The 12982-nt window shown below is 38.4% G+C and overlaps 1 protein-coding gene across 2 annotated transcripts in view; it reads left to right on the top strand.

Moving 5' to 3' along the window:
• Positions 1–12982, top strand: part of stag1b (stromal antigen 1b) — a 41330-nt gene that overhangs the window by 5371 nt on the left and 22977 nt on the right. Inside the window, exons 2-7 of one of the 2 annotated variants that reach the window (XM_036558330.1) lie at positions 8931–9112; positions 9271–9391; positions 10662–10799; positions 11650–11746; positions 12205–12281; positions 12604–12808. In XM_036558330.1, coding sequence (XP_036414223.1) covers positions 9084–9112; positions 9271–9391; positions 10662–10799; positions 11650–11746; positions 12205–12281; positions 12604–12808 — 667 coding nt within the window. In that variant the 5' untranslated portion in view covers positions 8931–9083. Of the gene's footprint in view, positions 1–8930; positions 9113–9270; positions 9392–10658; positions 10800–11649; positions 11747–12204; positions 12282–12603; positions 12809–12982 lie in introns of both variants that reach the window. The other variant, XM_036558329.1, reaches the window with a different exon arrangement.

Below are 12982 nucleotides of genomic sequence, written 5' to 3'. Positions count from 1 at the left end.
GGCGGCTGTTTCTTTCTTTAGCTCAGCAGCAAGTGTGCTGTAAAATTCGAGGGGACGTGAGCAGAGAAGTAGAAGCTTTATCACTTGGTTACTTCTGACGAGACGGTGGCAAATAGCCTTTAGAGTCTGCTCCCACAGGAGGCTGCAGTTTAGCTGTTTCCTTTTCTCCATTTCCATTAGTGGCCTGGCTGGAAGTGGCCTTTTTGAAAGATTCTTCTATAGTGATGTTTTACATAATCTTATAATTTGTTCATTTTTTACAGTATTGGCAAAAATGACCTGTTCACTTGTGTAGTGCTTTTATTTTTTAATTGGGTGAGCTATTCAGATGCATGACATGTATTCCACAAGGCTGGTGTTGCCATGGCAACACCTTCACCGTTGGTCAGATGCTCCCTGTCTTGATTTTCATTGGCCGCGCCACTGGGATCAATGGACGCGGGTTGACGGCCCCATGAACAGAGAGAGCGCCGTACGCCCCGCCTCTGTGGTGACTGAATATTTTAAATGAAACACATTCCTGCGTTGATGTTTAAACGTTGCAATCGTTTAAACTGCTGTATATTACAGCCTAAGGATTATGGATGCGCTGAGTAACAGGCTCGCATTTCACCCCCCAGTAGCTTTGCAAAGCCTTTTGATTTGTCCACCAGACACAGCCTTCTCAAACGGAGTGCATTGTATTGCAGCCGTTTGCTTTGTCATATTGCTGGCCAGCATTGTGATCATGGTTAAATTACCCTATATTTCGCAGCTGTATTGCTTTTGTTCCAGTGTCCTACATATCTGCCTTTCCTTTGTGTCATATTGAACAGCTGAGCCAATGTTTTATCATGTGTTGGCTTAAGATGCAACCTATATGATGGTGCTTGCAAAGCTCTGCTTTTAGCTCTCTAGAGAGCTGGTTAGTTAGTAAGATCATGACAAAAAGACTCTAAGAATGGTGATTTGCCATATGATGGAAAGCACAGAATATAAAATTGTTGTTTATCTGTTGGTGTCATGCCACATCTTGGTTCTGGTACAGATTTTAAGTCAAATTAAAGAGGTGGTGCTTTAACTACATGATCTCATATTTGCTCTGCCTTGTCTCATATATATTTTTCCTTCATATATATTTTTTTCCTTCTTTTAAGTTATTTGAAAATGTGTCATTTTCAAATACTTCGGTTACCTGGCTGACTAGTTGCTGATAGGACATATAGGTAGAGGTGGGTAATCCAGGTCCAAAAAGTAAAAACCCTCCCCAGGATTTTGTTCCAACTGCTTGACTTCTCTAATTTGCTCATACCAGCAGCAAAGGTGTTCAGGCAGTTGGAACAAAATCCTGGGGAGGGTTTTTACTTTTTAGACCTGGATTACCTACATCTGCATATAGGCCTAGTGTTGGTATTTTGAGTGTTTATCTTCTGCCGTAACTCATAAACAAATACACTCAGAAACTGTGACTTCCGATAACTCAGTAGACAACTGAGAGGTTTAGTCAAGATTTCAAGATTCAAGATTTTGTTTACCTAGTTGTGGCGATATGGCATAAACCGTGGATATCTCTCTCATTACAACTTCCTTAGCATAAACAAAGTCTTTGTAAACTAGCAGCTGCCTAAATGTGGGAGTCTGTGAAATTTTCCGTTGGAAGATGCAGCGTTCAGATACTTAATTCAGTCTTCTGATGAGTGATTTTTGATGGTTGAAGCTTTTTTACCAGGAGTCGTCCTTACAGTAAGAGTCATGGACTTGTTCTGACTTCGTACAATTCAGATTTCATATTAGCTAAAGTAGCTAAATAGAACAGATCAGCGAATTCGACAGTAGGTTACAGCTTTAGTATCAGAGGCTGCTCAAGGCGTACAGAAGGTGATGGTACATCAGATTTAGAGGGATGGAAATGCATTTCCTCCATGTTACTTTTAGTCGTCGCTCTTCATGTATGCCACTAATAGGATGTGGATAAACGTATGTTAAGTATGACAAGCGGAAAGCATTTTATGGTATGAAAATCACTTTTTGAGAGTTTCATCAGTAATTTCATTGTGAAATTTGGTGTTCAGCTCCACAGTGTTGTAAAAGCAGAGATCCACTCATGTAAATCCAATTACATTAATTTTCCTTTGAAAAACTATCAAAGGCTTTAACAATTCTTGTATCTTTTCCAAGTACAGTGTAAATAAATAGACTTATAGGTCGAGGACTAACCGTGGGGATTGAATCGTTCAGCGGAGCGTAACTGATAGGCTGTTAAATGCACAGGTTTGAGACGGCAGCTGTTACATTATCTGCTGTGTCTCTAAGACAATTTTTGATTTCATCTCTAGTTTTATTCCGGTTTCATTGACAATACATGTTCCACTGTTGGGTAATTTGGTTCTACTTTTGAAGCTCAGTTTAAGCGAATTTGTAGTTGGTTTACTCCATGCTAATATCTTTAGGGCTTCATGTTTGAAACTTCTGTGTGTCTGTTTGAGTCCCACTGGCATGTTAGCTCTTGATTGCACTGATGCACTGAGACTGATTTTGATCTATAATGCATTGAGCTTGGCAGCAAACCTGTGTCTCTTTGTCTGTCTCTGGGCAGTTGTCAAGCAAATTTAAGTGTTGCACAGATCATTAGAGAGGTTTGAACGTGCTTGATGTGTGTGTGTGTGAGAGTCAGGGAGATAAAACAAAGAGACGAGTATCATCAAGTGAAAGGGATCCTCATCTGCTCTAATTAACTGTGTCTTTTGGAATATTGAACTCTTGGTATATATTTGGGTCGTTGTACAGAAACGTCCACTTTTCTGTCTCTCCATAGGAGTCACTGGTGTTACCGATCCTCATTGGTGTTACACATGAGAAAGGTAACACCAGAGACATTTTTAATGAAAAATGCATTTTGCAGAATGGCTGCTACAGAGCATCAAACCACATGTTGTCAGTCATGGAATATCCACTAAAATATGTAATTTAATCCATCTGTATTCTCTTTTTTTCACAATTACCTCAGAATAAATGTAGGTCACACCAGTGACGTCAGCTAAAAGCTTCATATGAAATCATGAGCTAAATGAGAATCTCTGATAACTGAAAGACACAGTGGACTCACCGTGTGCATAGATCCTCAGAAAACAGGTAAAAGGAAGTAAAGTGATGCCATCAGTGTGATTTTTAATACAAAATAAGAGATTCTTTGTTATGCAGTAACACCAGTGACATGACTCCTGGGGACAACAACTTTCATTATACATTTTAAGATATTTATTTTGTTTTCTTTGTCATTTAAATCATATATTTCGTCATGTATGTGTGTGTGTATACATATATATGTATATATATGTATATATATATATATTGTGTGTGTGTGTGTGTGTGTGAAATGTAAAGTGGTCAGATATTTATGATCTTTATTTAAATGGGGTTATGCTTGAAATGTATTGCAGTTCATCTAGTTCATAAGCCACACTGGTTTGAAGCTATTTAGAAGTGTAAATAATGAAAGGGCTGTAATTTACACTTCCTGGATGACACAATTTTGTTTTTTCCCTTCTTTCGTGGACGAGTCTCATCCTCTTTCCGTGCTTGTGATTTGAATTGCCCAGTTGTATCTGTTGTTCATCTGGCCTCATTTGTTGCAAATAGACAGGCCAAGAACTTGCCTCATCCTAGGTAAGTAATAGGTTGCAGGGATGGTTTAGATGTAGCAAGAGCCGAGCTGGTCAGGCTTTATTCCTTTAGCTGTGTATTGCCCCATGAACAAAGCTCACTGAGAAGCTGGCTTGTGTTTGTGTAATTAATTGCATGAGGAATTGCGTTTGGTGTTACAGTGCAGGAATCATTGCACCGTGTCGGACAGCATGCTTGAACATTAACATCTCTAGCTGCAGCGCTTCTCTTTTGGAGCTCCAGTCGTCATGAGTTCCTTAGTAACATCTGGATACAGCGCTTCAGGTTGGAAAATAATGGACTGGTATCTGTTCCCATGCTCATCACCCTTGGACAGAAGACGTCCAACCGACAGCTGGGGGTGGCAGCATGGCCATATTTTATTGCTATTGTGATTTACATCACTATCATTTTCTGAGCACACTGGATATCGTCAGTACTTAAAGACACTGAGCCACTAAACGGTTCATTACGGAGAGGGCAATTATAAGTCCTGGGGTTTAGTGCAGCATACTACATGGATAGTGAATAATACTTGAGTTTTGCAAGTTTTTCCATTAAACAATTACAATTATGGCCAATAAAACATTGAAGAGCAAACAAGTATTAAGCAAACACACAGAAAACGAATAACTACGTAAGAAATAGAATCAGTAAATGAGTAGGTATAAATTAATTGATTTAAAATATCCCAGATCAGGAAAACAGAAAAAAATTGGTCAACATCTCGAATATGGTGGTTTTTGAGTCGTAACTAACAGCTGTACCATATCATGTCCTGAGTTATGCAGTAGCATGTTCAGAAATTAGGAAATTTGTGTTTGAAATGAGGCGTTCTTTCCATAATAGACTGATACTGTTCTGATGTCACTGTGATGTCACGGTTGAGGCCATTGAGTATTAAATGCTACGACAGAAAACCACTGGAAGAAAATTACCTCCATAAGATGAAATTGGAAGTAGCTGGAGTCTTTTTTTTTTTTTTCCCTCCTTGCCACCTTTTCCCATGCATATTCTCACACACAGTCACTGTGTATGTGTGTGTGTGTGTGTGTGTGTGTGTGTGTGTGTGTGTGTGTGTGTTCGCTGAAGTGCTTATTTTCACTCTGACCTCGAAGCAGAACGGAGCAGTAATGTCTGATTCTACTTAGCTTCAGGAGCCGTGTATTCATTTTTAAAGGAGATGTCAGGCTTTTGGATAATTGGATATCTCACAAACCCAGCAGTATGAAGGCGCTGCTCTCAGCCAGGAGTCGGGCTTAAAGAGATGCTCTGAAACGTTCCTATTAAAAGCTGTATTTTTTAGTCTTTCATAGTCCTGATGTGCCTCTCATACTTCTCAAATGAAGAAAGAGAGATGTCAGCTTTGATGTTCTTGACAAAACTCCAGCTTGGCACCTCTGTCATGTCATGTGATGATGTCATTTTACTGATTAGTCAAGTCAGTCCTGCCATGTGTTGCTACACTGCAGTTGGAACCTGTCTACACTGATTGAGATGGAAGTAATGAGGCTTATCAGTCCACGTGTGTAAATATGAGGCATGCAAAGGAATCGTTCAGTAACCAGGTTGTGGCAGTGGTTAACTATTTGTTTAATAAAGTCCAAGGAGCGGTCCTACCATTTTTCATATTTTTTTTTATGTATTTGCCTTGTCACTAGGTGGACCTGTAGGTACACCTGGAGTTGTGTGTACTGGGATTCAGGATGGTGGCAGAATAACCGTATTAACCAAAGTGTGGCCTAAAGTGTGAGCAAGTTCACTGTTTTTAGAGAAATAAATACATGAAGTAGCAAAGCTTGTACATACCTTGGTTGGTGCTGGACGATATTGATCAAATTCAATATTGCCAATTTAATTTATCAAAATTAAAGAAATGACCCAATTTTTTGCCATTTTCAGCTTTTTTCAGGCAGTTACATACATCGCAGTTTACAGACAGGATCTTGGACACCGTATCGCTGTTGTTGGAAGAAAACCTCGTACCTCCAAAATGGTAACTTTTACAGGAGAAGGAAAAAACCTACTTTACATTTAATGTAAGTCAATGGAACCAGACTTTTTTCCCCAAGTCATTTTGGGTCATTTCTTTTAGTCCATTCATTGTGAAATTTATATACAGTGTGAAGGGAAACAGGGATTTTCAAATTATGTCAAAAACTGAATGTCAGAAATGGAGATACAAGGTTTTCTTCCAATAGCGGCGATATGTAAAGTTCACAAAATAGAAAGGAAAATAAGAACAAACTGCTTGTTAACAGGGACACTGCCATTTTTTGGAATAGAATGGATGTAGTATTAATTCTAATATTGAAAAACTGTGTTGGTACCAGTATCAGCACAACTTTTTCATAACTTTGTATGTATTTACATTCTCAGGTAGGTAGATATGACTGTACACCTAGAGTTGGTATGTATTGACATTCAGTATGTAAATATAGTAACTTTATTAATCCAAAGTACGGCTTAAAGTGTGACTAATACACTGGGCTTGTTATAATACTGCTGAAACTGAAGATCAGTGTTGATACCGGTACTAGCACAACTCTCAAGTTATCAAAGATAAGCTTTCTAAAAGCCCTTTTTTTTGGTCAGCACTGACTCTTAGAGGAGAGCGTTCCGTATCGCTGCTGTCGGAAGAAAACCTTGCATCTCCATTTTTGTCGTTTTTCAGTTTTTGATATCATTTGAAATTGCCTGTTGGCCTTTACATTGTGTGCAAATTTCATGAAGGATGGGCCAACAGAAACAGCCCAAAATTACTTGGAAAAAAAGTCTGGTTCCATTGACTTGCATTAAAAGTGAAGTAGGTTTTTTCCTTCTCCTGTAAAGTTACCGTTTTGGAGGTGCGAAGTTCATAGCCACCTCTGAAACTGAAATTGATCTATTGGTCTATGCTGTGCATACCAAGTCAACACTGTAGGAAAATAAATATATAAATAATTACATGCTTCAAATTATTTATTTATTTGGCTACCGGTTTTTTAGAGTAGTCGTCATTCCACTGATCGATTGATTGAGCACCACATTATCAGTCAGCTGTGCGCTCTGCATACTGTGCTTGCAAAAGCCCAGCCTGCCTGGTTGGCCGTATATCCCAGTCTAGAGGGGGTGGGGGGAGGGGAACACCAGGATAGAGCCGAGTATAAGGGATTTTATTCGCTATTTATCCGCCGTTCTTTCATCTGCCGACCACGCTGCTCATTATTTACGTGTGTTTTGGACTGCCAGCTGTGACATTCACCCATCGTGGCTACCCAGACGAATAGGTTTGAGTTGCACAAGCACTGCTTACTGATTGCTAGAGAGGGAAACACGAATGGGTTGTGCTCTCAGTATCCAGAGAAACGCTGTTCTCCTCCACACACTCCTCTGGAGGTGGAGAGCCATCTAGTGTCAGCTGAACACTGACCCCAGACAGAGGTGCAGCCGAGCCTGCGCCGGGATGGCGTGCAAGCCGAACGTTCTCCATATAAACCCTCAGATGAGATGGAAATAAAGCACCTTTTGTTTCAGTGTTAATTCACTCTCGTTCCACCTTTAAACAAAAAGGCACTGAGTCAGTGGAGAACCCTCCTGATTCATCTGTTTCCACAGCAACAGTGAAAGACCATGCTCAGTCTGCCCCCTACTGTCGGCCCACGTCTTCTCAAAGAGAAATCATTGTGTGTACCGCAGATCACAATGTCAAGTGAAGTAATATTGTCCCAAAAATATGTTAACAAACCCTTAACCTGGTTTCAATGCATGTTGTAATTATTTCTAGTGATTTGGGGCCTTTTGCTGCTTCTGGTCAAAAACTTGTGGCTTGCACTGCCCCTAGTGGCTAGAAGCTATTACTGCAGCCCATTCTGTTTTGGGGTTTCCAGACTTTTGTTTGCCTCTTTACAGAAAGTGTTACCCACACATTTTGAGAAAATACGCATTTGTAAAAGTTATGTTTATATGGAGACAGACTTTTTGCAGCCTCCTTAAGAGAAAGATTTTATCGCAGCGTTTATTCACATGGGTTTTTATGAATGTGCAGAATTATTTGTGTTGTTATTGTGGATGGTGAAAGTACAAAGCTATTTGATTTAAGCTGCTAAAGGCAGTTAGGTGTAAATAAATGCGTTTCTAATCCCTGTACTTTGTCAATAATCCTTCGACAACCTGAACCAAAACATTTTTAAACTAATGGACATGAGAATTTTTGACATGGAGAGTAATTTTTGGAAATTAATTCTCTAAAAAGAAAAAGAAATCACGCTTGTATGACCACAGTAGTTACATGTTCAGCTGTTTGATGACTGGCATCCAACCAACTTATTTGAATTGAAATTTCAAGAAATTTCATGATGAATGGAGCAATAGAACCGATCTTAAATTCACTCAGCAGCAATCTTGCACTAACTTCTATTGAATTTCGATATAAGAGCGTTATTTAAGAGCATTTTTTCCTTCACATGTAAATTTTTGGACAGACAAGGTTCTGTTCCAATAGTGGCTGTATAAATGTCATGTTAATAACTTTTGCACAGTAGTAATTATTAGAGTGCAAATAAAAACTCCACAACTTTAACTGGTGGTTTATTCACAATTTAAAACCAACAGAAAATTATGACATGGTTTAAAAATATACAGTAAATGTACAATAACAAACTGGAAACATCTATTTATAGTAATTTCTTGGCATTAAATTATGAATAATTGTTTGATTTGTGAGATTTAATCACTGTTTTTCAGATATAAAGCATTCTGTGTTCATTTTAAGTTCATCCTTAATGTTGTTCAACTTTCTCAATTATGAAAGAACAACCTGTTCATCAAAAAATTCATTATAAATAGTTTAAAACCTATAGAAGATGAGCATCATATTAATCATTTATTCATGCATTTGCAACAACATTGGTTTTATATTATTGAAAGGTTTTAAGTAATCATTTTTTTTATTAGTACTGTATATAAATGGAATAGTTGAACTATCTATAGAGAAATTGCAGTGGAGTTGTGCACCATGTAAAACTAAATCTCTTTTATTGTTATATTTTAAATTTTAGATTTGTTTTGATTAATGAAATAGAGTGTGACCTTCTAATGATTTCTTTCATGTATATCGTATGCTTGGTTGCAGTTCATTAAATGGCCAGCTGGTGCTCCTAAAGGGTTCCTGAAGAACCAGCCTGTGTGATGTGTGTGCCGATCACTATTTTTTGGCTATGTATGCTTCCCCCCCCCTAGTAGATTGTTTTCTGTACTTGCGTTTTAACCAAGGTCCCATATTTCTGTTTATTTTTATTTTTTTTCAGGTTATGTGATCTTATGGAGGTGCTCGCTGCCTGTTCTATCTGAATCATCTTACTGGAGACCAGGACAGACAGGGGGACTGTCTCTAACACCTTCGCTCCTGCTCTGGACAAAGTGTCTATAATAAATACCTTTCGCCTCAGTAAAGAGCCAAGATGATTAACTCAGAGTTCCCTGTTCTGCAGTAAGTAAAAACCCTATTAAAAAGACTGTTCACAGAGCTGTAATTAATTTTATAGAAATGTTGAGGTAGAATGATCAACTTATGTCATGTAGTTTGATGCTATAATTCTGTACAACTGCTGTAGCTTTCATTTTAAGCATGTTTGTGTTTGTTTGTAGGGACTCGTCTAACGAGTCTGGTCAGGGAGACACAGTGAGTCTGAGCCTCAGTGTTAGTGAGCTGGATGACACTGGAGAGGGAAAAGGCAAGAAGAAGAGAGGAAGGCCAGGGAGACCACCGGTATGGAGACCACTCACAATAATTTTTTCTTATTTCTCTTCTGTTCACATCAGGCATGCACCCAGATAGAAGTGTAATATCATGATAGAGACTTAACCTTTTATCCCTGGAAATGATCACACTGAGTTTGTTTACATGCACTTAATAATCCGATAACTGCAGAAAATCAGATTTTGTCAGAAATCCGATCCATGCGTTTACATGCACTTAATCAGATAAAGGGGAAACTCCGGGTCTATAAGAGTCAGACAGTAATCAGATTTCTGCTTTGCAACCAGCCAATAAACTCACAGAAGAAGACGTGACGTAAACGTAACATAAAACTCAAACTTCATGTTGCAGCTTGTCCTACAGGTACTTAATTTTTTTAAGACATCGAATCACTTTACCTGAAAATATGACACACATCATCTAGAAGATGAAAAATATTTAAATCCTTCATTTGGTCAAGCATGTATTTAGTTTCAGTGTCGCTCTAATTGTGTGTTGCTGTGAAGTTTTCCAAGTGTCTTGCGGTGATGATGCTCGCTTATTTCCGGTATCACCGTCTGTTTTCGCACATGAACAGACTGAGAAATCTGAAAGAAATCAGAGTAAGAGTTTACATGCATTCAAAAATCTGATTACTGAGCTGAAATCCAGCTCTCTTCATCGGATTTTTTAATCCGATTTCTAGACCTTACTCCGATCTAAGAAATCAGAGTGTGCTGTTTAAATGACCATTTGAATAATCAGATAACTGCAGAAATCTGATTCTGATCGTATTATTGAGTGCATGTAAAAACACTCCATGTTTTATTGAGAAAAGAATGTATAAGATACTGCACTGCACTGCACTGCACTGCACTGCACTGCACTGCACTGCACTGCACTGCACTGCACATTCATTCTTGACTGAATTCGATTTTTATCAATATTTCTTTCATGGAGAAAAGCTTCCCTGATAAATCTTTGTTTAACGGCGCTGCAGTAAAAAATGCAGTGATGGTATTTTAGTGTCCATGAAAGCAGTATGCTGTGTGTTGATTTATCTTGTACCACTGAATAATGGCACATATGATTAACTCTGAGCTTTGTAGTAAAGCAGGACACATTTTCAACTCATTTTCAAGGCAGTTCAACTTTATTATACATCTGTCTATATTTTTTGTGGTAATTACCTACAGAGCTGCCTGTTGGAGCAGGGAACGTATGTACAGTGTTAACTGTACAGTGCTAGAGCCTTCTAGGACTGGAGTTTGAAACTGTGAAATTTTTGCTCGTACAGCAGGCGTCCAATAAGAAGGCCCGCAAGTCTCCAGTTGACAAGGGGGGCAGGAGGCCCAATGGCATGGCCCAGCAAAATGGAGAAGGAGGAGACCCCACCACGCTGTTTGAAGTGGTCAAACTGGGCAAGAGTGCCATGCAGGTAACACTGAAATACATTCGCTCTGGAGCCTTTAGGTTACATTCTTGAGCTGTTTAAATGTAATTACACAATTAAAGTCATGATTACATCATAAACTACATTTACATTTGACTCACATTCTGTAACGACAGCTTTGGGTCTACACTACTGACATTTTTTTGCATTTTATTGTAGTTCTGCTAAAGTTCTACTAGTTTTTAAGGCTCTAAATGACCTTAAAGCTCTGTTTACATCACAGAGTCTCTGTCTGTTTATGATCTCAGATCTGCAGATACTGACCTTCTGCAAACACCTTCTGTAAAATACAGAAAACATTGAGAGACTCTTTCAGTTATTCTGCTTCTAAACTATGGAGCTCAGTTCACCTTTTATTAGACAGTCAATCTCAGTGCTCACTTTTAAGAAGCATCTAAAAACGTATCTCTTTAACTCAGTGTTTAATTAAAACATTTATTATTATTATTATTATTATTATTATTATCTAAAAGTTAAATGTTAAATTCTTTCTGCAAAACACTGTATAAACAATAACGTTTCATCACATTCAGATCATAATAAAATATTTCCTCTTCAATGTTTTCAATTATTCAATGTTAATTAAAATTTTAACAGAATTTTGTTTCAACAAGCTGCGAGTGAGAAACGATTTAAAATTACAACATGCTTTTGTTGTCATTGGCAAAGGGTTGGACTGGTGCCTCAACAGCTTTCATAGTTTTTTTTATGTTTATTTTCACACCGTTTAGCAGAAAGCATTTGTTTAATAATAATAATAATAATAATAATAATAGTGATGTTTTGTTTATTACCCTTGATGTTATTCTAATAAAAACCCATTTGGTATTTACAGTCAGTTGTTGATGACTGGATCGAGTCGTACAAGCAGGACAGAGACATGGCTCTTCTGGATCTTATCAACTTTTTCATTCAGTGCTCTGGATGTAAAGGTAATGTTACTGATCCCACAACACATTAGGCCCACTGTATTGTTTGTGTTGTATGTCTGCACGTTTTAATAATCACCAAGTGGAGGCTGGTGAGGGAATTTAACAGTTTAATGATTTTACCAGCCTATGATCCCCCCCCCCTTCTTCTGTAGTGGCCTAATTTCTCTAAACAAATGTAAAGCTATATTGCTAAGCAACACACAGTGGCCTTCTGAACAGGAAGGTTGTGACTGGGCAAAAAAATAAGCCCTCATTATTGTCATCCTGCTGTTCACAAGACCAGCACATGCTTTCCTGTATTTCTTGGTCGAGTTACATGGTCCTATTCTGTTGAATGTAATTAACCAGTATTTCCACTCAATATTTTGTGTCGTGTCCCAGCTATCGGTTAGCTTATGAGTTGAGTGAATCTTGTGTGGTGTCAGGTTGGGTTGACATTGTTGCTCTTTTAATTGCAGGTACTGTAAGAATTGAGATGTTTAGAAACATGCAGAATGCAGAAATTATCAGGAAGATGACAGAGGAGTTTGATGAGGTAAGTTGTAACCCATAGCAACATCATTAATTTATGCTGTTGTTTTGATTCTGGGTTATATTTGGGATGTATGTTTTGATAAAAGGCTTTTAAAGCCTGTCAAACATCACACCAGCTAGCAGGCTTTCAGGGGCAAGAATGCAAACATTAAAATTAAAAATTAAAAATCACATATTCCAACTTTATTCCCAACAATATATGCTTTATTTCAAAACCCTATGAAGTAAACAAATACTAAGAATGATATTGGTATATTTAAATTGTAAGTTACAGCTAGTACAGCATTCCCTGAAAACGTTAGTGACCAGCCTTTGTGTTTCAGGATAGTGGCGACTACCCGCTCACGATAGCCGGCCCGCAGTGGAAGAAGTTCCGCTACAACTTCTGCGAATTCATCGGCGTTCTGATCCGCCAGTGCCAGTACAGCATCATCTATGACGAGTATATGATGGACACAGTCATTTCCCTCCTCACCGGCCTTTCAGACTCACAGGTCCGAGCCTTCAGACATACCAGCACCCTGGCAGGTAAAGACTGATATGAAATTTCTTGTCAGTGACTTATGTATGTAGTCTTTATGTGATTGCTTTCTGAGTAAGTGAGGTGTAAAGGGATTAGTCTTGACCCACAAGTCCAGCTTAGGCTACAGAGCTATCTGCTGCAGCATTATATGACCAGAGTACGTGTAGAAATTGACTTGG

The sequence above is a fragment of the Colossoma macropomum genome, unplaced genomic scaffold (genome assembly GCF_904425465.1).
Source record: "Colossoma macropomum unplaced genomic scaffold, Colossoma_macropomum, whole genome shotgun sequence".
NCBI lineage: Eukaryota > Metazoa > Chordata > Actinopteri > Characiformes > Serrasalmidae > Colossoma > Colossoma macropomum.
This window is presented reverse-complemented; position numbering and strand designations above follow the sequence as displayed.